The sequence below is a fragment of the Xyrauchen texanus genome, chromosome 25, assembly GCF_025860055.1.
Source record: "Xyrauchen texanus isolate HMW12.3.18 chromosome 25, RBS_HiC_50CHRs, whole genome shotgun sequence".
NCBI lineage: Eukaryota > Metazoa > Chordata > Actinopteri > Cypriniformes > Catostomidae > Xyrauchen > Xyrauchen texanus.
The window spans coordinates 25,327,399-25,354,335 of NC_068300.1; the positions used below are offsets into that span (position 1 = coordinate 25,327,399).

At 38.2% G+C, this 26,937-nt stretch overlaps 1 protein-coding gene across 1 annotated transcript in view; it reads right to left on the minus strand.

The window, feature by feature from the left end:
• Window positions 1-24,496, minus strand: part of flna (filamin A, alpha (actin binding protein 280)) — a 50,192-nt gene extending 25,696 nt beyond the window's left edge. The window contains exons 1-5 of the mRNA XM_052090945.1: window positions 24,253-24,496; window positions 19,614-20,080; window positions 4,785-5,036; window positions 4,509-4,606; window positions 2,274-2,421 (exon numbers count right to left, since the gene is read on the minus strand). Of these exons, the coding sequence (XP_051946905.1) occupies window positions 2,274-2,421; window positions 4,509-4,606; window positions 4,785-5,036; window positions 19,614-19,989 (874 nt within the window). The 5' untranslated portion in view covers window positions 19,990-20,080; window positions 24,253-24,496. The remainder of the gene's footprint in view (window positions 1-2,273; window positions 2,422-4,508; window positions 4,607-4,784; window positions 5,037-19,613; window positions 20,081-24,252) is intronic.
• Window positions 24,497-26,937: the final 2,441 nt, after the last annotated feature.

Genomic DNA, 26,937 nt, shown 5'->3' on the forward strand with positions numbered 1-26,937 from the left:
CCTATTCCTACATCTCTTCCATTCGACAGCGGACGGGACGATTTATATTCACATAAATGACAAAGTGGACCATTATTATTTATATATATTAGGACTGTTAATCGATTAATTACATGGTGTCCAGATTAATTAAATCGCATATACAAATATTTGCTGAGAAAGCCCCTCACAACAATAATTCAATATATAATGATGAAATAATTATCTTTAAATAAATAAATAAATATTCAGATAATTAAAATGCATTACATTCTTGTAGCAGAAGAGTTAATCATTGATAAGACAATATAAAACGCGGCTTTAGAATACAATGTATTGTTTACTATCATATTATTGATCATAAGTCAATCATTGGCACACAGTTCACAGCAATCCATTTCACAAGTGAATTTGTCAATCAGTTCGAGATTTATGATGAGGGCTTGTTTAAAAGCCTGTCAATTTACACCTGTGTCAGACTTTTATTATTTTTTATTATTTCTTTTTTTTTTTTTAGAAACAAGCCAGGTTGTAGCTAATACACAATACTACAGATATATTTTACAATAATGCCAAGACATTATATTCTTTACATAGTGCAATGGTTTTCAATGCTTTGGAGTTGTTGGAGGTACAAAGAGTATTTAAATAATATTTCAAGTCTTTACAAAAAAATTGCAAATAGGGGCTTTATAGACATAAATTTACACTTATGTATTAAAAACTTGGCAAGAAAAATAAACAGATTAATCAGAAAATATTAACTTAAGTTATCAAATCTGTGAAAACCAAATAAAACATCTTTATAAAGCAAAGAAAAACTAGTTAAAATAGGGGTACGTACAAACAAACTTTTCATCTACAGCATTACAGGAGCAAAGTGGATCTATTTCAGGGAGCATGTTTCTTAAATAAAGATTGACTGGGTAAAAATGGTGTAACAGTTTAAAGGACACCTCCTCAACCTTGTTGGTAATTAAATATGTATGAGGTAAAGACCATACGACCTGCGCCAGACATGCTTGTGTCGTGTCTTGGGTGTGTTGCGTCATCAAAGTAAAATGTTTAGGTCACATTGTCAAGTTAAATATAGTTTAACACTCAATCTTTAAACACATCTTGAGATCCCTTAGTTCGCATTTGCGCGCCAAGTGTTTTGAACGCAAGAAATGGTTTTCTTCACTCTATAAACTGTGTGTTGCTCACACAGCTGGAATTTCAATTACTGCCCTCTGGAGTAAACAGGTGGTACTACAAGCTTTAATTTCTCAGTTAAGCATTGCGATTAAAGTGCGTTAATTTTTGTCAATTAAATCGCACGTTATTAACGCTTTAAATCGACAGCCCATATACATATAAAAAAAAATACAAAATTACATGCATACAAACTCATGTTGGCCACTATTAGGCAGATGGTATGGCAAACATTTTTTTTTCAACAATGTGTGAAGAAATTTATGATGCTGTGAGGTCGTGATGCTACACACCGGGCCCCTAATCAGGCTAATCAAGCCTCAGAGAGGGATAAAGGCAGACTGGAGGCTGCAGTGGGACAGAGAGACAGAGATGTACGTGCAGCTGTCCGACACCTTTGTGTGTTTGACTTGGTTTCAGTTCTTCATTAAAATATTATTTATAGGGTCAAGCTGGTTCTCGCCTCCTTTCCAATAATCCCTTTACAGACGCGTTTGACGTGAAGCTGGATCGTCAATTGTCTTATTATACCAGCTCATAATTATTTTAATCTTACTAGATAAATGTTAGTATAAGCATATAAATTCAGAAACGGGGACCTTGCTAATTCAGTGCTGGTCATCTGTGGCTTGTGAATATTCACTAATTTGTAGTCGATATAGTTTGAAATGAATGTTGTTAAACCCCTTCTCTTTTTTACTGGATGAAGCAACAGCTTGGTCACTCAATGTTTGATGGATCTTGTCCTGTGTCATCCGCAAAAACTCCTGTAAATAATGAGTGTAAAGGGTTATCTTGACGTGAGATTCATTTACCAATCAGGGAAGTTGATGTTACCATGAGAATAAGCAGATTTTCCTACACTTAAATTTGCGGTCCAGAATCTGGGACTTTTAAATAGGCGGTTTAAATATAGTTCCTATTTTTATACTAGTCAATAACTCTATTTACTTTTTATTTTATTACTTATTAATGCCTATTTTCTTACAACATTGCAACACAATTCAGGTATTTCCCATGGACCCCCTGGCTATTTGAAAAGGACCCCCAGGGGTCCATAGACCAAAGTTTGAGAAACGCTGCTTTAAGCAAATTTTTACCTGGTCCATAGGCACGGGCCTTTTTGGGGTTGAGTTTGGGGCGCAGTGGGGCACCAGGCTTGAGTTTGGCTTTGGGGAATTGGGACAGGTAAGTCATAACAGAGTGCTCGTCCACATTGGGATCAACAATTTCTTCTGGAGTTATCACCTGAAAAATAATAAACAAACAAGTGCAACTGCTAATAATTTTGACAAAGTAATTTTCATTGCACTATATGCCATAGCTGTACACCAAAGTAAGACTGGGTATCACCAGCCACCTCACAATAGGATATCTACTGCAATACACATGTCACAATTTGATATATTGTGATACATCACAATATCATGGTTAGATTTTGCTTTTAATTTCAATGAATTAGGGCATAGTTCAGTTATAATGTCCATTTTGTACCTTTGCTTATGTAGTCGAATGTAGTAAATGTAGTCGATGTATTACATCAATAAATATAGTCTACTGAATTGCATATACGGTGATAAATTGCATTTATAGAGTATATTACATGTTTTTTGTTCACATGCCTAATTTGTACCATTTAGAAGTAGATATGTAGAACAAGTGCTAAAAAGGTAAAAAGCCTCTTTAAAACATGTAGTAGGGACGATAGTAGTGCTTGTTTGGTCGAATGGGTTATTTTTATTTTATTATCCCCCTTTCTCCCAATTTGGAATGCCCAATTCTCACCACTTAGTAGGTCCTCGTGGTGGCATGGTTACTCAACTCAGTCCGGGTGGTGGACGACAAGTCGGTTGCCTCAACTTCCGAGACAGTCAATTCACACATCTTATCACGTGGCTCGCTGTGCATGACACAGTAGAAACTCACTGCATGTGGAGGCTCATGCTAGTCTCCTAATCGCGACCATGAGGAGGTTACCCCATGTGACTCCACCCTCCCTAGCAACCGGGCCAATTTGGTTGCTTATGCGACCTGGCTGGAGTCACTCAGCACACCCTGGATTCGAAAGACTCCAGGGGTCGTAGTCAGCGTCAATGCTCACTGAGCTACACAGGACCCCCCGGTTGAATGGCTTATTTACACAGCATCCATGCCATGTGCGATTAGAATTAAACATTTCTTTTGTTGGTTTTTCAAATAACTGACTGCAGAGAACAGAAAGGATATTAGGGGAGACATTATTAAACAACAAATGGTTTGTTCCGATCTAGACTCACATTACACAGAAAGAGTCAAATCTTTTACTCTCAGCATGGAGGGAAAGTTATCGGTGCTGAACTTCTATGCCACTACACCAGTCAAAACACTGGTGAGTGAAGTCTAAAAAAAAAAAAAGAAAAAAGGCTAAGCAAATGGGAAGCATTTACGCACATCTGGTTGTTGGGGACTGCAGATGGAAAGAGCAATCTTGGCATCTTAGCACTCGACTTTGGGATCGTTCAAATGAAGATCAAGTAGAAAATCTATATTTTTCCCTAGCCATAGAGCCAAATGCATGAGGTCCAGCATGTCCATGAGAGAAACCATGAATCCTGCTGGATCAGTTGGTCTCTTTCGTGCTTCATAGAAGCATTGATACATATCATGAGAGAAAGTATCACAAAACATTGATATTTTATTGTATCGACACAGCCCTACACCAAAGAACTCCACCTGGCAACAGGAGCTTTGTGTTGTGGCATAAAACATTCAAGTAGAAAGCACTCTGTATCATAGTAACTTCTACCCTGCAGATGGAAAAACCCATTTAACCACACAAGTTACTGACAGCACGCAACACGCCAGACTTGGCACACGTTGCGACAAAGAAACCTCACTGGGTAGTTTCGGTAGATCAGTGGTAAAATGGCAAAGTGATCTGACTCACAGTTCCTTATTCGTCTAGCCTTTTTAAATATTAGCAAAATATCTTATGCATCCATTTTCAATAAAATCTGACAAGAGCTACTGTAATAGCACCGACTGTGGCCAAGGTAAAAATGCAATGTGGCGTGACAGAGCAGACTGGCCGCTTTTTTTCACTCAATCACTAAAAGTTTCATAGATCTTCTGTGTCTGCAGGTTGATTTCTTGTTTCCGCTCCAATTCAGGTCACGATGAAACCACAAAAAACTACCATTGATGCACTGAATTGGAAACACGCCTATACCAGGAAGGGGCTCTGGAACATTCTGATTTGTGATGTGTTCAGTGGTTAGCAACTCATAACTGTAATTCATAACAGCCTGCTATAAGAAATAAAGGAAAAGATAAAGATGTGTTTTAAAAGCAAGTACCTGAGGAACACCAAGCCAGTCATCAGCCTGCTGCATGGCTTCTCTGGCATTGTCCACAGGCTTGGTCTGGTCCCAGGAGTCCCAATCCGGACACAGACCTGCAGAAGCACGAAAACACTTTCAAATTGGGCATTCACTGTCTGCTTTTAATTTCTTCACCTTGTCTAGTAAATTAAGAATTTCATAAAAATGTCAAAGATATTATCAGATAGTTTGAGGGCTGAAACCCTTAGACCCCTAAATCCCCCAAACTCCACCACTTCGCATCTTTGTCACCTGGAGCACAACTGTCCACCAGCGCGCCAAGGGCTCTCCCTGACTGCCAGTCACGGCTGAAGTTGGTGATGGGCAGCTCAGGCAGCTTGTTCTGGATCCATCCGAGCAGCCTCTGCTTAGGCGTTTTCTGCTTGCTTTCTTCGGTCTCCTCCTCCTCGTCCCACATGGGCATGGAGATAGAATAATGCAGGATAAGAGTCCATATCAAACCCAGGATCAGCTTCAGGTTCCCATCCACTATGGCCTTACTATCTGTAGCAATGAGAGAACAAGGGAAAGTTACATAGAGAATTCCATCTGAAGCAACAGACACACAAAAAAGCTCTATGTGGCTTGGGTAAATAGTCTGGGATTTTAAGAGGATTTATTGTTTTCCAAATTTTAGACTGCATGCACAGTCATGAAAATTCAGATATCATAATTTGGTACATCCCAAAAATGTATACATGTAAATGCATTATTCTGATTGCCATAACCCAATTAAAGCAATATTTCAGTTACTAGAGGTCCATAAACAGCTGTCAAATGTTTGTATGCATTTTCGGAGTAAGATTAAATAAGTAAATATACAGGAGGGAATGAGTATTAGTGAGCCAATTAAATTAGTGTAGATTTATTCAAATAAATGGCAAGCGCAAGCATAACCAGTATTTGTGCAAAAAGTTGGGTGTTTGTTTATTGGACATGCATTGATTACATGTGTACAGGCATAGTCCAATTTAACAATTTACAGAATAAAAAAAAATAAAAAGGCATAACCAGAAAATTATGTGCATGTAAATGTAATCTTTGCCAACATGTCTCAATATGGTGCAATTTATTTTTGACCATTCACAATACTGGAAATAATCAAAACAAATAGAAAGCTTGTGTCAGCACTAAATATTTTAAACATCCAGATTTAAAGGCAACATTTCAGATTGTAAATGTTTATCAAAACAGATCTGTAGATTAAATGGTCTAGTTTGTTGGAACAGACCCATTTGAGGATTATTCCAGGACAAAACTTATTTTTATCAAGGACTCGTCTAAAGACTGGCTGTAGAGCAAATAGAAGACAATCAAAGGCCGAAGAAAATATATATATATATATATATATATATATAAGCCATCTTCCCCTGTAACTACCCTGCCCTGTGTGGTCAAAGAGCTGATAAACACCCAAATATAACGTTTTCACACTTCCTCTCCCTTGCCATTTCTATCTGACAAAAGCAGACGCCCATCCAGTGTGTGGTTAACTGTTTGCACATGATGTGCCTGGAGTCACTAAAGACAGACAAAACAATTAATTCAAAAGCATAGAAAGTCTGACAGCATCTAAGAATACAAGTCAGTTTCATAACACACTTTGCAGTCTGTGATGGTGAGGCTTATCCCAGGCTGGGATACTGAATGAAACCAGAGCCATTTAAAAGAATGACAATTGTTCACCGATTGTGCATTCATGCCCTTGAGGTGGGGTGGGGCAGGGCAGGGCACTGTAGTGCAACTTCCTGCTTTAACTGAAACATGCTCCACTGGTGATGGAGTCGCAGAGGATGCACAAAAGGGAAGAAACCATTTTGTATGTGCTCCTAGGGGTGGGCAAATGCCACAAGGAGGTACCAAGACAAGTCAATCATACATCATGGGATTTAAACAAGTGTCACACCGAACGAATCCTTGCACGTAAAAACACAGCACAAACAGAATGCTGGTGTCACGAGACAAGCTTTTAAAAGTGAAGTCCTTGACATGGCATCCAAAACTAATTTGGCCCTCCTGTGCGAGACACAGAAAAAAAAATTCAAGACACCACAACTGTCACAAACATCTGTTACATGTAAAAAAAAAATACAAATGGAGCAGATAGACGTAAAACACCAACTCAAAGAGTCCGAAATAGACTTAAAATTAATGCAATGAATATTATGATACGAGATCAACACATTTTATTCCACTCCGGACCCATTCCAGATATCCAACAGTGCTTGTTTCGCCATGTAAAGTAGTACATTTGCATTTTACTGTAGTTTTGTACCCGTGTGGTTTACAAACCTCAAACCCCCAGAGTCTGATGGAATTCAGCTTGGCTTCTGGTGAAGGTGCTATTGAACCTTCTCTGATCCTTTAATTACAGACCAAAAGATACCAGACAAGTTCTAGGGCAGCAGGGCAAATACTGGAAATGTATTAGACCCATAAAGAAATGCCATCATGTTAAAAGCTAAGAGTGGAAGGAAGAGAGAAAGGGGAGTTTCATTACCAAACTTTCAACTTATGCATGCTATTCTTAAAACGAAGACACTGGACACCAAAAGGGGGGGTGTATGAGAACACGTTGGAACTTGTTCATGGTATTAGAGACAGATGTTACAACCAATGAAATGGAGGGCAGGGCTTATGCAGAAAAATGTAGGCAACATGCTGGCAGCAAATCTAAATACCAAATCAATCATTGTGCTCTTCACTTAAATTATCCACTGTGCAGGCTTTTTCAGTTGACATTTTCTCTAGTTATATTATGTCATTGATGCAAGGTGATCTAACTGATAACTCCAGTAAATCAGATGGTTTGTAGAAGGAATAACAACTTTAATTGGTCAAATTTAATAAATGAAGTAAAATAAAATTGTAAATGAACATTGAATTAATGCAAAATAATAAAGAACGAAAAGTTGAATATTGAATATTGGGGATTATATCTTCAAGACCATTTAAAGTCTATAGTATGTTGTCTCATCTAATGAGCCAAGTAAAAGAAAGAATTAAGTTTGAAACAAACAAGTGCTATTTAGTATCAGCGTTGGATGGGCAAGCGTTGACAATGCTTACGGTTTGTTCCTCTTTAACATGGAAAGGGAACGGGTAACAGAACATTGCAAAGGACACACTATGACATAACAACGAAGAAAACATAAATCCCAAATGTTCAAACTAGAGTAGAAAGATAGGTCTAGCTTCAACAGGGAGAGCAGGGGAGACAGACTCTGGTGACGTAGTTCAAACATTTGAAACATGACAGGAATCAGTCTTACAGCAGCATTCCCACAACACACAGCAGGAAATGTATACACAGCAGACGCATTCCTTTTAAGGACATTTAAGCTCAGAAATTCTCCATCAAATTCCCCAAAAAAGAATCCAAAAGTAAAAGAAATAAATTTGGCAGTGAAGGAATATAAATTAAAAGGAGAGAGAGATGGACAAAAATAGAGGAAGAGTGGCTTTTAAGAATGGGCAAAGCAACAAACAAATATCACTCACTCGTACAGATTTTGCGCTTATGGAAAGGAGTTGGTACTTTTGTTCACCAAAGTGGCATTCAGCTGATCACAATGTATAGTCAGAACATTAATAACGTGAAAACATACAATTTGAAAAAAAATTCAGAACTTCCTATAATACTTTCAAAGAATTCTCATAAAAAAAAATCGTCCACGTGCAGCAATGACAGCTTTGCAGATCTTTGGCATTCTAGCTGTCAGTTTGTCCAGATACTCAGGTGACATTTCACCCCACACTTCCTGTTGCGCTTGCCATAGATGTGACTGTCTTGTCTGGCACTACTCATGCACCTTATGGTCTAGCTGATCCCACAAAACCTCAATGGGATTAAGATCCATAACACTCTTTTCCAATTATCTGGTTTACAATATCCGTTTTTTTGCCCACTCGAACCTTTTCTTTTTGTTTTTCTGTTTCAAAAGTGGCTTTTTCTTTGCAATTCTTCACATAAGGCCTGCAACCCTGATTCTTCTCTTAACTGTTGTACATGAAACTGGTGTCGAGCGGGTAGAATTTAATGTAGCTCTCAGCTGAGGAAATGCGAGATGTCTTTCAAACTAGAGACGCTGATATACTTATCCTCTTGTTTAGTTGTACATCTGGCCTTCCACATCTTTCTGTCCTTATAAGAGCCAGTTGTCCGTCTTTGAAAGACTGTTGTGTACACCTTTGTATGAAATCTTCAGTTTTATGGCAATTTCAAGTATTGTATAGCTTTCATTCCTCAAAACAATGATTGACTGACGAGTTTCTAGAGAAAAGATATTTATTTTTTTTGCCATTTTTGACCTAATATTGACCTTAAGACATGCCAGTCTATTCCATATTATAGCAACTCAAAAACAAACAAAGACAATGTTAAGCTTCATTTAATGAATCAAATGGATTTAAACCGTTTTATATAATGGCAAGTGATTATCTAGTACCAAATTAGCAATTTAGCATGATTACTCAAGGATAAGGTGTTGGAGTGATGGCTGTTGGAAATGGGGCCTGTCTAGATTAGAGACTTGGGGGTTGTTCAAACAGATGAATGGCCCTCCAAGCAACTTCATGGAAAAGTATGCAAAGATATTCCTGAAAGATATCACTAAAATAAGTGTCTTGAGATCTCACCGGTCTCTGTGAGATCCACTAGAATATGCAAGCAGCACACACAAATTTGACTGCGGACAGATTCTTTGATTAGCCAGCCAGAAGAATTTTATGTGCTTTCTGCCCATCAATCATTTTACACGTTCTCAAAGTGTAGTATTTGAAATGGAACATTCAGGTTTAATATCATATTCAGATTCATAATGGTCATCAGCTGAGGGTGCAACCAGGAGTAGGTGACCGCCTCAACGCTTTGGATGGTGCTTGTTTTGGAAAAAGGGGGCATATCCAATTCAACGGCTCAGTCTTGTGGGAGTTACAGAATGCCTAAAATCGCTGCAGCACCTTTAAAGACAGTGTCTGTGCATTTTGTTCATGGTGTGCTTGTTGTTGTTGTTGTTGTTGTTTTCAGCACAGTATGTGCGGGCTGTTCTAAAAGATCACCACAAAGCAGTTGTAGTATGCATGAGTTGAATGCGTCCGTATGGGCTCATAAGGTGCTTTTGCTGCATATGATATCAAAGACCTAATTTCCACCTGGTATTACAATGCGTCTCAGGTGATCAGATCACATGTGGTCAGGTAAGACATAGCCATTTACACCTGGTCACTTAAATGAATCTCCAGTGACCACTTGTGTTCTGATTTGGAGGGGAGGGTTTTCGGTTTCAGGAGGTCATACATCAATCACTATGTCAGTGTGTTACTGCATGATAAAAGCATAATTATTCAAGACTAGTAAACAGTTTGTAATAAAATAACAATAAAAAAACAGCTATGTATAGAAAGATTAAAAATAATAGAACAAATATACAATAAGAAAATCCAGTGCTAGTTTTTTTTAAACTTTAAAAAATTTAACAGCAGTTTCAAGTATTTAAGGAAACATTTAGAATGATATGCAACATAAAACTACTACTGGTCTTCACTGCATGATTATAATACATGAATACTTTTTAAAACCACAAGAACAGTGAGCGTTTTCTCATGGTTGTTTGGTTATTATAAATGGCACTCTACACTAGATGGTAGCAGGTCTATTAGCTTACATTTATTCTTCAAGTCTGACATTTTCCTCTGCCGTTTACATTCATTTTAGACAGTGTTTACATTAATACCTCACCAAGACAGGCATTTTGGCAGATCTTGAAATGTTCAGGTTCACATTAGCGCAACCATTTTTAGGAACACGCGCATGTTCAGCACACACACAGACGTCACTGGTCAATCAAACAGGGCCCAGCTTTTCCTAGATTGCTAGCGAATTATAAAATTGCATCCTCTTGATTACCTTTAATAGAAGAATATTAACTTTCTAATAAGTGACACAGGCCTTGGCGATCACAAATATAGCTGGTCATTTTTTTGTTATTAAAGTTTTAATCGGACTGCTTGTCCAGTTGGGCAAGTAAAATTCTCTTTCACTTGCCCCTTCAAAAATCCACTAGTCCCAGACAAGCGTTAATGTCAAGCCCTGGTATATTATATTCGGTCATTGACTCACTGGACAGCGAGGTGGCAGGTTTCGACCATAGCATTAGACAAGGGACTGAGATGGGGCTAGTTAGTTGTGGCCTTCCTGTTAGAGTGCCAAATTATCAGTAGTGGATCGAAGAGTAAAATCCCCCAGAAACATTCCCATGACTCACCAAGTCTGGACCTGCCAGATATCCTTGCCGCTCTGACATCAGCCCTCACCCTTGACCCTACAACCCAACCCATGATGCCGGAAAACATAACAGACTGCAGATGTTTAAGGCACACTGATTACGAAAGAGCGTTCATCTTGAGGCATTTCATAGGCATGTGACAAATTAGCAGTTTGATAATCAGCCTTTTCATTCACACAACTGAGACCATTAACAAGCAGTGAGGGTTTCATGTTGGCTGCACAGCCATAGAGGATTTGGAGGAAATTGCACACATTCCAAAAAGGTCTTATCATTGCCCGGTGGTCCGAACGCCTATACACAAACACAATCAGAGACACTGAAAACTCAACATGACTGGCCAGTACCCCTCCCTCTCCACAGTCCAAGTAAGGCAACTCTGAATTGCATGGAATGTTACATTTCTGTTTAACACCATGATAAACATTCGCCGCATGGATTGTCTGCAATGACACCAGGGTTACAGTCGGCATGTTTCTTTATCTACAACAGCTGCGGTTTGGAAAACCTACAAAAATTGTGAAACAACGGTTGTGCTACAGGGCTTAATGAGAACCATGTGTCACATTAATGCAGAATTCTACAGAACAGAACCATTCTGCCTTTGGTTTTCAAAATAGAGCACATTCGATACATTGGTTTTAGGAGCATAAACTCTGCAAGCAAACTTCCTCTTTTGTTTTTTTTTTTTACTTTCCATGACTTCCAAATGGTCCTCCCTCCTTTTCTCCTTGCCTCCCTCCTTACCCACTCTTTGCTCTCTCTCTGGAAATGTTCCCCTTGGTTTTTAGCCTTAAAAGGGCAGAAGCAAACTTGATCCTGGCAGGCCACTCATTCCCCTGCACAGGGGTTTCTGATTACAGATGGGAAAGGGAGGGAACAGGAGGAAGGCAGGGAGAGAAAGAGAGTAAAAATGACTAAAGTGAAAACTGCTGTGGTATTACTTTTGTAAAACCCTATATTGACTGAGCTGGATTGTCATTTGGCTTGGTTGTTCTGTGGCTGGTTGGAACACAGTTCCATCAACTTCACCTCAAACAAGAAAACACACACAAGTTGAGTTTGTTTTATGAGGTCTCTCCATAGACATAATGGTTTTTATTCTGTACAAACTTTATATTCTGTCCCCCAACAGAATACTTCCTGCATTTTTATATTTTCAAAATACATAATTTAAAAGCAGTTTTTCCTCATGGGGACCGACATCAAGGTTTTACCATCCTTGTGAGGACATTTGAATACCTGGGAGACATAAATTAAGTATTTAGGCCTACAATTTGAGATGACAATTTCTCCAATCCATATTGAAAAAAAATAAAAGCCACACAGGCATACAGTATTCAGTTCCTCAGAGGACAAAGCCAGTCTACAATTTAATTGTTTTACAAATCTCCATCATTTTTGGGGTTGCATTTTTCTATGGCTTGCCGGGTCAAGGAAGTGGCATGCAATTATGTCCAATAGGAAACATCCACCACCCCCACCCTTGCTTGATCCAGCTTATTTCATTTACTGTCCATCCCCCTTTGACTAACCCCCTCTTTACCAAAGTCTCAAAGTGAATAATTCACATCCTCCATTTGGGAATATAGCAAAGTCATGCAGTCCCACTGTATTAGCTTTTCAACTATAGCCAAATTAAATTATCTTATCTCAAAAGCAAGGTCTTTGCAGGAAAAATAAATAACAGCAATTGCAGCAAAGACTGTAACCAAATCTTCAAGATGGGGGGGGGGCCTAAAAGTTTGAGTCTACCATTGAAAAACACATTGATTGATCATTATTCTGAATATTGGGCTATTAATATGCAGCTAGACCAGCACCAGACCACCACAAATTAGCCTAACCCAGCATCAACTTTCATGCTGGCCAAAGCTTGTCTTTTCAGTGAGAACCACATACATCTATGGTGGTTACGGCCCTGATCTTAGCTTAGCCTTGTCATTTTCATAGCCCCCTTGTCAATTCTGCTCATTCTGATTCACATTCTCCCCTTATACATTTCCAGCCCATTTATCCTTTCTACCTAACAATTTGTCATCCTCTTTCTCTGTTTGTATGTCTTGAGCTTTAAGGTTCTTCCACATCCTTTGAGGCTTTTTGAAGAACATTCTGCGCATGGCAGATGTGGTTTCGTGCAGATGTTGAATTAAACTTTAAAAGCTTGTACAGAAAAATTTAACATCTATAACGGAGTCACAAATAGTCATATATATCCAAAAATAACCCCATTCTTTTGTTTAAGCAGAAATGAGGAGATTCAAGTATCAAAAATTAAAAGGGAATGGAGAAGAGGTTGGGCTGCGAGACTTGCCACAGTGTGCTTTACAAATGTAGGGCAGGGTGTGAACATACACAAACACGCACACATGCCTCCAGAAGTATGTACTTGCACAAATCGAGCTTGTCTAACATCTTTTATTTCATTCTAACTTGAATTTTACTTGCATTTCATGCAACTTCAGTCAGACTGAAGTCTGGTTCACTCAGGAGCACTTTTGCCACCTGGAAACTGACAGGATATCCTGGCATTGCCAAAAAAAGCACTGGAACCTTAAACATATTTGGAATGTCATGAGGCTGAGCAAATGAAGACAAAACTTTCATTTTGGGGTAAACCATTCCTTTATAATGTAAACATAATCTGGCAACAAACTAGTGGTATAAATTCAACAAGGCTCCACATCTTAAATTCAATGTGAAATTCAAATGGATAGTGAAACCAATATAAATCTGAATCTTGCAATGCATCTGCGCCTTCCTCACTCAGGGGTCCTATATTTAGTTGTTACACAACAGATCACAAAATTCACATACTTTTATTCCATCCTGTACCTATAGGCATTCGCTTTCTGCCTACACATCAGAATAAAGTCTCAACATGCAGTTAGGTTTGACAAGCTTAGACAATTATCCTGACCACAATTTACCATTCTGACTCCATACCAGGGCTGGGCGATATGTAAAAATAATTTTAACTATAATAGACTTACAATATTGTGATATGATTACATAGTCAACACCCTGGTCAATGGTCTGTGAATTTGTTTTCTTTATTGATTTTGCTTTAAAAAAATGTATTCATTTATTGAAACATAAAATAAATATATATATTATTTTGCGGGTGGTGGGTGCTAGTTTCACCCTGGTCACAGTTTAATGTATTTGGCAACTTCGCAGATCCACGGTTTTGCCATTTCCAGATATTGTTGATCATCGTCTGTCAACGAGTGTCGCAATTGGCATTTTTGTTCATCTGACATCATCGATATCAGATAACATCGTCCCATCACCCAGCCCTACCCCATACAGTCTAAATTATTGCATTAAAAAGTGCCTCTAAATAAGGCAAGTTACTGTGCAATTTATCTGCAATTTTGGTTACCTAAAAGCTTCACACAATCTTAAGTGTGACATACAGTACTGTGCAAAAGTTTTGGGAAATTGTGACAAAATGTTGTATGAGGGTGCTTTCAAAGATGATGCCATGAATAGTTTATCAATTCATGAATTTGCAAAAATGGCATTTATGAATGAACTTCATATATGCAGTCAACATTAAAAAAATATATAATTTAAAATCAATATTTGGGCCACAGTTTTGTGTATTTGAAGACTACAGTACTACATACTACAGTTTTGTCTCAATTGCTTCGGTCTCTTCATGTAATCCCAGTCCGACTCATGATGTTGAGATCCGGGCTCTGTGGGGGCAATACCATCTGTTGCAGGACTGCATATTGTGCTTCTATTCTATTTGCAAAAGGAATGTTTGGAAATCTAAAATGTATATTTCCTATTGACATTTAAGCAGAAGATATAAATTAATTACAGGGCACATCTCAAGTCTGTGCCTACGAATTTTGTACAATACTGTAAATATTATTAAAATGCCTTGAAGTTCAAATTCTGTTCCGACCACTCCGGTAGTACCACGCTAGATGAAAATTCAGATTAGAGTCTCATGCGTCTCCACACTTGAAAGCACTAATATGAGCCCCACCCAAAGGAACAGATAAGGGGCTGTCAAATCTTTCTTACCCTAGAAGGCATCAAGCAGCTCTATAGCCGTTTGGACAAGCAAAATATGGGGCCTGTCATGACAGGGGAATACACATACCTCCTCTTTATGTTGCACTTGCGAAAACATCTAGGCTATACAGGCACACAGAGGGACATATTTGTGTAATTCTCTTTATGCTCATACATGTTTTAATGTTCTTAATGAAAAGCAAGAACACTGGCATGGATGCAAACTGTTCCAGTCACTAAACACTTAAGGCAAGTATTAGACAGGAGCACAGGTCTTCCCACCAATACATTTATTTATTACTTGCAATAAAACCATTTCTAGAAGACACAGATGATTCAGATGCATGATAAAATGGCCATCAAACAAATCAGAAGTTCAGACAATCCAGACAATAATTTGTGTGTGAGTAAACCAAACAGAGTCAGCACAACTTGTTCTTCATCTCTGCTTGCTTGCATCAACAGTAAGGGAAGAAGGCGTTTCTATATACAATGAGTGTTAAGCAACTGCTGATTCATCTTTCATGGCTTGCAACATATTTGACAATGTTTATTCATACCCTCTGGGACATGTTGGGAAACGCTCACATAAAGAGCCAAACCTTACACTCATTGCTGTGGCATAGCTGATAAAAGCAAGAGCTTTATTAAAAGAAAATATTTTATTATAAAATATTAACAAGAAATAATCCACCTGGACTTCATAGTAAGGTAGAAAGGGACTGAATATGAATACAAATGGCAAGAATTTTGTTAATTCATTGTCTGATACAATTGAAATTTTAAGTTAAAGCATTTATTCATGGGTCAAAATAATGTATACATGTATAATATATATCTCTGGGTTACAGTGAGGCACTAACAATGGAAGTGAATAAGGCCACTTAATAATAAACATTAAAATACTCAGTTTCAAAAATATAGACAGAAGACATAAACAATATGTTTGTTAACATGATTTTTGTGTGATAAAACCCCCATACTAACTGTTTTATGTAAAGTTATAGCCAATTTTCCAGCTTTGTTGCCATGACGACGTAATGCTGTAAAGCTCGTAATCTTGGGTAAATGAACATAATGAACATTTAAACAACGTAACAGCTCAAACACTACAGAGTTTTAACAGAAGAGTTAATGTAAGTGCTTTTGAAAAATTACAAGTTTCACATTTATGCCTTTAACCCCTCAGAAAATGGCCCCATTCACTTGTTGGTGCACCACTGTAACTTTGATTTTTGTCTTTTTTTGAATCCCCTTTTTCACCACAATTTGAAATGCCCAATTCACATTACTCAGTAGGTCCTTGTGGTGGCACAGTTACACACCTCAATTAGGGTGGCAGAGGACAAGTCTCAGTTGCCTCCGCTAATAAGTCAATCCGCGCATCACATCATGTGCCTTGCTGTGCATGACAACGCGGAGACTCGCAGCATGTGGAGGCTCATGCTATTCTCCGTGATCCACGCACAACTCACAACGCGCACTATTGAGAGCGAGAACAACGACTCGCGACCACAAGGTTACCCCATGTGACTCTACTCTCCCTAGCAACTGGGCCGATTTGGTTGCTTGGGAGAGTGCAGGTCCAGGATTCGATTTCGCAACTCCAAGGGTGGTAGTCAGTGTCAATACTCGCAGAGCGACCCAGGCCCAGTCTGATTTATGTAATTTTAAAGAAAATAATGGATAAGTTGACATTATTTTATGTTGTAATCAACATAACAAAAATACTGTTGATAGAGCTTAACTTGTATTGAACCCAGAATATTCCATTAAATTCAGATGCACTTTGAATTTTAGCCACTATGAACCAATGCAGCACTTTGGATCTCTGAAGTGAGCCTGAAAACTAGTGTGCATGTCACTGCATCATCATTCAATCAAAACAAGCACTGAATGAATGGATTTCTGGACAACTCTTAAAGGGATAGTACACCCAAATGTTTTTTTTTTCCCCCTCCCCTTTTCTTACCAATTTGGCATGCCCAATTCCCAATGCGCGCCAAGTCCTCGTGGTGGCGTAGTGACTTGCCTCAATACGGTGACAGAGGACGAATCGCAGTTGCCTCTGCGTCTGAAACAGTCAATCCGCGCTACGGCTGAAACTATTAGTCGCCGTTATTGACGTTGACAATAAAAAATTATAAATAATAAGGAAGTGCATCATAAACAAACTAAAAAAATGGTATTTCTCTGTGTGGTCAACTGCACCTGACTGAGGCACCCTCTGGCGCAGGGACGCCCGTCCCTCGTCCCTGCTGTAGCTAGATTTACAACGTGATGGATCGCAATGTATTGAATCATAATATACTGTAGCCTATGCGTCACCCCGGGTTGGACAGGGAACATAAATCGGCCCGGGATTTAACATGGCAACCGGCCAAAAAGTTTGCTGTCCTTATCGCGGATAAGGATACTTTGTTTTGTGGTCCGTTCTGCATAACACAGCGGCTCATTTGGCATGTTTCGCAGATGACACACCGGCCCGCTCGGTTCTCCTAATAGCCAGTTCCCTGATCGGCCCCAAAGTGCGTCGGCACACCGGGAACATGACCGGTATGCCAGATTACCAGTCCAGCCCTGATGTCACGTGTGTATTTTATATAGACTTGCTTTTAGAGAATATGTGGAAAACCAGACAAAAAAAATCTTGATTATTGTAATCAAGATTTTTTTTTTGTCTTGTTTTCCACATATTCTCTAAAAGCAAGTCTATATAAAATACACACGTGACATCATCGGTGTTCTTGCAGTTAATTTTTACTGAATTAAACTTTTAAAATTTGTTTTTTTTTTCCCTTGGAATTGAGTAAATGTAATTTAGAGAGATTTTTAAAAGATGATTTTGTCCTCTTTATTGTTAGGAAGCACGCTGAATACAACCTTTTAAGTCTAAGCACAAGCTGAATAGTCGGCTAAGAGCTAATGATTAATCATTGCAATAATCAACCGAATAGTCGAATAATCGTTCCAATAATTGTTAAATTAGTCGATTATCAAAATAATCGTTAGTTGCAGCCCTAATCCGCGCATCTTATCATGTGGCTTGTTGAGCGCATTACTGCGGAGACAGCACCTGTGGAGGCTTCATGCTATTCTCCACGGCATCCATGCACAACTCACCACGCACCCCACCAAGGTTAGAGGTTAACCCATGTGACTCTACCCTCCCTAGCATCAGAGCCAATTTGTTGCTTAGGAGACCTGGCTGGAGTCACTCAGCACACCCTGGATTCAAACTCGCAACTCCAGGTGTGGTAATCAGCATCTTTACTCACCGAGCTACCCAGGACACCCACCTAAATGTTTTGACTCACCCACATGCCATGCAAGAAGTGTATGACGTTCTTCGGCTGAACACAGATTTTTAGAATAATATTTCAACTCTGCAGGTCCTCACAAGTAATTTGGTACCAATTTCAGCTCCAAAAAGCACATAAAGACAGTATAAAAGTAATCCAAAAGACTCCAGTGGTTAAATCTATATCTTCAGAAGACATATGATAGGTGTGTGTGAGAAACAGTTCAATATGGAAGTAAATTTTCACTATAAATTCTTCTCCCTGCCCAGTAGGTAGTGATATGCAAGAATGCAAATCGCCCAAAAACAAAAGAAAAAAGTGAAAGTGGAGATTGATAGTAATAAAGAACTTGAATATTGATCTGTTTCTCACCCGCACTTATATTGCTTTTGAATATATTATACCCATATATACATATACTTTGTGATTTTTGTAACTACGAAATTTTGGTCAGCATTCACTTGCATTGTGAGGACCAACAGAGCTGAAATATTATCTTAATAATCTGCATTTGTGTTCAGCAGAAGGAAGAAAGTCATACACATCTGGGATGGCATGAGGTTAAATAATGAGAGAATTAAAATTTTTGGGTGAATTATTTCTTTAACACAAGAAATGTGTAAGATGTGACTCATCCAATCTCCCCCGACACCCCTAATAACGTTAACACCCAAAACAACCACCTGCATCTCTGAAGAAGCCGCTAAGGTCCTCGTGAGAGTTAAAGCGTGAGTGGGGCGTGTCCTCACGGTACAATTAATGAAGACTGGTTTTAAACACCACACTCGCTGTCAGGTGTTACAAAAAGTAAGTATTGTTACGGATAAAAAATAAAAACCAACAGGCCATTTGCTATCGCAATTTTTTAAAGTTATATGCGTAGCGCAGCGTCTAGAACGCGTTAGGTCTGATAGTTTTGGTGCATAAAGAGCAAATACGTGTATAGTGTTCACTCATTCAGCGCTATTTTCAACACTCAACCCAGGATAAAACAATCCGCCACGCTGTCTATTGCTTTGCGATATTTGGGGCTGGACGTGCAACAAAAGTTGCATGGATTGACTGACGGTGGTTCCCCACTTCGTCACACTCTCAACTGCACAATCAACTATACACATTTCAGATTTGAGCTCCGTCCTCGCGAGCAATTACATGATACAAAAAAAGAGTACAAAACACGCGCAAGTTGTGAGGTAATGAAGTAGGCTAACGGTGTACCAAGAGTGTCCTGCTAGGCCTTCATTTACACAATTCTTTCCCGTTACTTTGTGGCCTGGCTAAAACTGTATGCCCTGTTTGTTGCCCATGTTTAGTGGGATCACATTGGAGGAATTCACTTCAAGTCGCTTTTCGTTATATCTTTATATCAATTATATTTTAAGACCATGCATTTTTCAGATGTCTGAAGATAGTTAAAGAAAGTTAAATGTTCAAGAGTCTGAGTGAAAAAGCACACATACCTATGGACACCAGTTTGATATTTTCCCTGTCGAGGAACTCCAGAGCCACGGAGACGTTCTCCAGTTGCATCTGTCTGAACGTGGGGCGCTGGTTGTACTTCTGGAACATCTTCTTCTGACTGAGCACCTCCAGAAGCGCGATCAGCCGGAGCCCGTCGCTCAGGTCCGTCTGCAGGTTGGCTAAGCGCTTATTGACACATTTTAGATGCTCGTTGCTCCAACGCGTGAATGTATTTTGCTGGATCTTCTTCCATGGTGCGTCTTCAGCGAGATCTTTCTCTGTCGCGGGCATGTCTGCGTCCTTGTCCGGGGCTAGTGCAGCGTTGGATAGGGGAGCGGCGGCGCTCGACTGGTGGAGGCGTGGGTGTTGACTCATTTTTATTGACTCGGGTCTCCTGCACTAATTCGCTGTCTCGCTTTTTGGGTGGAGTCTTGGGGAATATGCTCTTCTTTTCAATGCTCTTTCACTAGAAGGAAATACAATAAAAAGTTTTGACCAATATCAGACTAAAATTACATCAAGACAAGGGACTTTGATTACATATAAACTGCCATTCTGATCAAAAAGTGACTGAAGTACATAGATTGTTTTCAAAGAATGCTCACAGGCTCCTTTGTGTAAATACTCTTCAGTTTTTAAGAAGTTGCTACTGAATGTATGTCATTATTTTGTGTATTCGTTGTGTGTATATATATATATATATATATATATATATATATATATATATATATATATATATATATATATATATAAAATGTTGGCTAAGTGTATAGTAACCTGTCTGACAACAGTACAAAAGCTACAGTAAAAGGACATTATGCAATACTTTAGAATATGTCAGTTGAATGAGTGTTTGTCTCCAATCAGTACAGGTAAAATACTGGTATATTCACCCCTAATGTTGTGTTTGCTCTTCATGTACTGACCCAAAAGTATGCATTACACGAGACTGGGTCAAAATAGAGTATAAACAGAATTATACAAACACTGCATCAACATTCAAATGTTTGAAAATTACAAACATCCTCTGGTGCTTTGAGGAACTCATTTAGAGTTTTAAAACACACAAAACGTTTGAGAACTCTGAGTTATTATTAACCTCTGAATATTTACTGAGATCTTTTGAATATTTCACTTTATGCTCATATCAACACATTTAGATCTAGTTCACACTGTAAAATCTAATTAGTTAACCTTACCTAGAGTTTGTTGTTGTTGTTGCTTCTTTTAAGTAATTGTACTTATTTGGCTCAAGTAAACTGTACTTAATTTTTTAAGTACCTAGTTACAAGTTAACCTAACTCATCTTTGATTACATTATTATTGTTTTTATATAATGATTTAAATTGAGTTACTTATACAGTATAAGGAAAATCATTACTGGAATCTCAGATAGCTATATGGCACAATGGTTTCTCATCAGTACTTCTTAGTGCACATAAATCTTCACTTTTGTAAAGTACAATTGAGTAAATGAATGAATGAAAACTTTATTGAACAACAACAACAATCAACACGAAGTGTTCAAAAGGATAAAAACACAAAAAAGCCCAAAGGCTTGTTTCCATTGTGGTCCTTATTACATCAAAGAAGAATGGCTTAAATTTAACAGGCTCCAAGTTCATTATAACATTAATCACCCTAATAGTGACTTCACACAAATCACAACTATCAACCAGCTAAAACAAAACAACAATATTCATAAGAAAATTAATTATTATTGTTCTACATACATTCCTTTGTTTTAACAAAACATACATAACGTATTCAAGCACAAGGGCTTGTTCCACACAGCTGCAATTTTGAGCTTGATAAGTTTTTGTTATTTGTACTTAATGCCAAATGTTAAAGTGTATATTTTAGTTATGATTCCAAAATTTGACATTTCTAGTATACTGTTTAATTAGGACCACTTAAATGTTTTTATTAATGACTTCAGGATTAAGAGAGTAACAGAAACTTATTTAAAACTAGTAAGTATAGTAAAAAAACAAAAATAAGCTTAAGTTGAGAAAACTAAATATATATTTTGTACAATTTGAAATAATTTGAGATAACTATTAGTATTTACACTTCAGGCTAAATCTAAGCAATTGACATTTAATATCATATACATGTGTTGATGTAATAAGCCTACCATCAAATATCAAATTGTTAATTGCTTGTGGCACAAGGTGCCCAGATACCTTCCTACCCTTTTAAAGTAAAAAATCACAATAGATAATAACAAAGTTGCAAATATGTTTAAAAAATGTGTTTGAATTCCCAAGGTGTTTATACAAATTTTGGCAGTATTTCCATCCTTATTTAGGAGAAATTCACAAAGCAGAACAATTTCGAAAAGACAAGTGCTGCATTAATCTAACATTTGACTAAATAAGGCAACTGGGCCAAAACAGTGAGTGAGGACGCAGTCCAAAAAGAATGTTTCCCTTTAGACCTCTTTTCACTATTTGTCTCTCCAGGAGAATCTGTGGAATGCCCTTCATGTAATGAGCCACCAATGCCTCATAACCCCCTCTCCAATTCCCCCGCTCTCAGTCATAAAACATCTGCATACATAACATGTTACCCTTAATCTTTTAATATTAGTCATGTAATACTTTACTAAAATAAATACTTTCTTTTACTCTCTTTTTTTAGACAGAAAATATTCTAGTAAGGCCCAACAAAAAGAGGTAAAGAGCAAAGAAGCCTGGTTTGACAAGCTTTTCATTACAGTTTCACAACATAACCTAAAATCCATCACTATACTATATATATCATGGTACATGATCATTAAGTGCTTTCAAATTGGTAATTCATACTTCTTGTAATTTATACCCTTTTGTCTTTTGCTTTATTTTAGGGCTCAGCAAAATCACCAATGTCCTATTGTTATTAAAGCTTTTTTTAGAGATATTTTAATTCCCACAATGCAGCCTAACTGTATATAGGCCATTTGCTTATACACTCAAAAAAATTTAATAAAGTCAGACATTCAATTCTACCCAGTAGTGCTAAGCCCATTTTGTTCTTTGGTGACATCTGCAGGAGATATTAAGTATGACAGGTACAAGACTGAATATCTTAAAGGGATAGTTCACTCAAAAATTAAAATCACTCATGCCATCCTGGATGTTTATAAATTTATTCTGCTGAACACAAAATAAGATTTTTAGAAGAATATTTCAACTAAGTATGCCCAATGCAGTAGAGTGGTGACCAGACATTTCAAGCTCCAAAAATGTCATATCACACGATGTTAACTTCCCCAATCTATTTAATGCCAGCTAACCACATATCCTATATATACTGTTATTTATATATACATAGTTATTTATCTGCAGGCTGTATTACAACTCTTTTGAAAAATACTTTTTAAAGGCAGTTTCAGAGAGAGTTGCCCAAAATGATAGGCCTAACACAGAACATGAGCAAAGTTCATTTGAGGACAGACTTAAAAGAACAGTGAAGATGGCATGTGATGCCAACTTTCAGCCACGCCTTAGTCGCGTGCACTGCAGAGCTGCTTGTTGCTTTGGCTGATTTACCCACATACTGCCTGTGACTGTCAACCACAAATGCAGATATGCATCTCCTCTGCAACAGTGAAAAACACAGATTACATATTGAAGGGGAGTATGGCACTGAGGGTATTTTTGTAAAAAAAAAAAAAATCCTTGTGTCAACAGGATGTGGCTTAGCTATTGCTCATAATTGTACAAACATATATATATATATATATATATATATATATATATATATATATATATATATATATATATATATATATATATATATATATATATATATATATAATAGATAGATAGATAGAGTGTTTACATTATTCTTACATGCGAATAATTCTAACAAAGCAAAGCAATACCTGGCAAAATGCATGTTTTTTCCCCTGTACATTAAAAACTCAAAAGTAGTTGCAAGCTCTCGATGTCCCACGCTGTTTCATCCAGGTGAGCTCGAGATGTACTTTGCAAGATTCTCCTCGAGCGTAGGGGGGCGCGCGCAACTCTCACATCAAAGGATGAACAGGGAGCGGACCTTTTCCATATTTTCCCTTATTTGGTGTGGAGGCCTTAATTAGATTACAGGAGTGATGTGCCAAAACCTTTTGAAGAGCATCGGATTAATAAACTTTTTTTTTTTTAGAACGGTTCGTAAATGGCGATATAATATTTAGCAGCCTATATATGAATTACAAATTAGTATTTAAACTTTCATACACAAGATACGCGATGTGCACGTTTTCATGTATGTTTGACAGTTTGTTTGTTTCGTTTGACCCTGTCTCCCATTTCATGAATTAAAAAGAACCCGTTTACAGTTGTAGCTGTTTGAGACTGACGCCTCAACTTCGTTGTGCATGCAGGGCATCTACAGTATATGTACGCAGGATATGGACATTCAGTCATTCCCGAACGGGCACTACACACGCTATAGCTGCTACATTACAATTTAACCTACATACAACTCAAAACATTTGTGCACTCTGATGAAATTCAACTCTTTATGAATTAATTTACGAAGAAATCTTACAAAACAGTATACAAGCTATCAGAACCAAGACTCAATAGCACACCAGAAAAAAAACGCAACACAAAGCATTGTAATTGCTAAAACGAAAGGTTTTAAACTTACAAGTTTTGCTGATGGTCTTGAAAAAAATGTGTCTCTCCTTTATCCCTTTAGAGTCCGCGTGTGGCACAGGCTGTATGTAATGAACCTAACTGTCCCACGGTGCAGAAATCTCACTACCACCCTCCCTGACCGGACGAGTCTCCCTGGAGGGAATGCTTGTTCGCTAAACTCGGGGGGGAAAATACTAGTTACACCCTTGTCTTTTCTGTCTCCTGCTGTCCTCTCTGCTCTTAATATGGGAACCTTAATTGGTAAAGGATCAAAGTGGGGGGTTACTTTTCTATTCGAGTGAGCGTGTGCGTCTCAAACTGACGTTCTACCGGCGGCCGCGCCTTCAGATTTTAAAGGTATGATGTCACTCTGTTTAGTGCGCCTGTATGATCTGCTCCATCTGCCTGTGCGGGATGCCTGAACACTGTTTCAACTCAACAAAGAGCTACGACTAGCTGTTTCACATCAACAGTTCTGTTGCAAGTTCAGAGTTATGGATTTAATAATATCATATACATTGTTATCCCATGATTTTTAAAGTTTACATCAGTAAATTATGCTATGACTAAGAGCATAACATATTATTTGAGTAAAAAAGCCTTAACATGCATTCATTCAACATTTAAGCATAAAGTGTTATGAGGGTCTGTATCCTGAGATCATTCATCCTGAATTTGTGTGTGTGTGTGTGTGTGTCCCGCGCGCGCTCGTGCAGGAGTGTAAAAAGTACTCCGAAATTATACTTAAGGGAAAGTATGGATACTGAGTGAAATTTTCACTCAAAAGTCTAAGTATCTAAACAAAAGCATACTTGATTGAAAGTAAAAAAGTATTAACGTTAAATTGTATTTAAGTATTAAAAAATTAAAACCGTAATTTGTTTCCTAGCTAGAATGAATTGAAGAGAGGAGATTGTGTGACAGAGTATATTGTTCAATTCGATATTGTTTATTTCTCCCACTGTGGCATTCACAACCTGGTCATAGAATCATGTTACAATAACTACATTTTTGCAAAATTATTTTTATGTGGCCTTTTGCAGGTAATAGCAATTTCCTGGTGGAATGAACACTAGAGGCGCTACAACAACAATTACTTTTATTCCCTTCAACTCAAATCAGGAGTAAAATGGCTGATTATCAGTTCATAAACACAATGCCATCTTATGACATCTATACACTTTAACTATAGTGCATGACTCTTTAACATTTGGATTACATAATAAACTACATTTTCATGCTTCTTTAGGTGTGATCATATTGTGCAGTACCTCAACTTATAGAGTGTTGCATTTGTTATACAAAGAAACGGGATGCAAATCCTGAAGAGCAAGCAAGTCGACACTTTAGCCGTAAGTGTAATAGATGCACCACAAAATGATGTGGTTACTTCAGAAATTGTGTTTTTCATCTCACATTTGATTTTCATGACACTATCAGTTAAATTTAGGTTTAGGCTAGGGAGGTAGATTTTGTTGATTTAAATCTCTATAGAATATTAACCTTTAAAACCTCATCTGTTCAATAAAACATTTAACTTGCTTTTTGCACCACACAGAGGACATTTCACTTCGGAAGTGCCCTGATACATGTGATGAACGACATAATTTTATTTTGCAAAAACTTTGCCACAGTTAGGCAATGTTGGTTGCATTGGAAAAGGCACTCACAGATTGCTATGTCAGAGCACCCAGCCCCTTGAGACAGAGAAATATCAGAAAAATGCAAAAAAATATTTGAAGAAAGTTAGTAATATTGTTGGTTTTGTCAATTTACAAGCTGAGGTTTCCTACCAAACCTTGCTGTTGAGCAGATTGAAGAATTCAATAACGTAGAGGTAGAAAACCTTTAACTTAGAAAATGTGGCTTCAGCCCACAGGGGACAGCAAAGGTTGGCTGTTGTTTCTAATAAACCTCCAATAAAAATTAGCGGACCCCAGAAACCTCTGCAATGCTTCGCGAGAATCTGGGGTTGGCCAGTCGGAGATGGCTGTGACTTCAGCAGGGTCCATGTGCACTCCCTCGGACGAAACTATGAATCCCAGGAACGGAACCGACTATGCGTGAAAAGCACACTTCTCCACCTTGACAAACAGCAGATTCTCTAGCAGTCACCGAAGCACCTGCCTGACATGCTGCACATGGTCCTGGATATTCTGGGAGAAGATCAGAACATCGTCAAGATAAACAAACACAAAATGATCTGCCATGTCTCTAAGCACGTCAATTACGAGCCCCTGGAAGACTGCGGGGGCGTTGACCAATCCAAAAGGCATAACCAAATATTCAAAGTGCTCTCTATGGGTTATAAATGCCATCTTCCATTCATCCTCCTTCCTGATTCAGACAAGGTGATAGCATTGCGTAGATCCAACTTCGTATAGATTGATGCTCCCTGCAAGAGTTCAAAGGCTGAGGACATCAACAGCAAAGGATAGCAAACCTTCACTGTGATGTCAATCAGCCCTCGATAATTTATGCACGGTCTAAGCAAGCCATTCTTCTTCTCCATGAAGAAGAACCCCAACCCTGCAGGTGACAAGAAAGGGTGGATGAGAACGGCTGCCAGAGAATCATTGATATACCTATTCATGGCCTCCCTCTCAGGAGCCGAGAGCGAATATAGCCGTCCCCAAGGAGGAAGCCATGAAAGATGTCAGGAAGCAGTTCAATCGCACAGTCGTACGGGCGATGA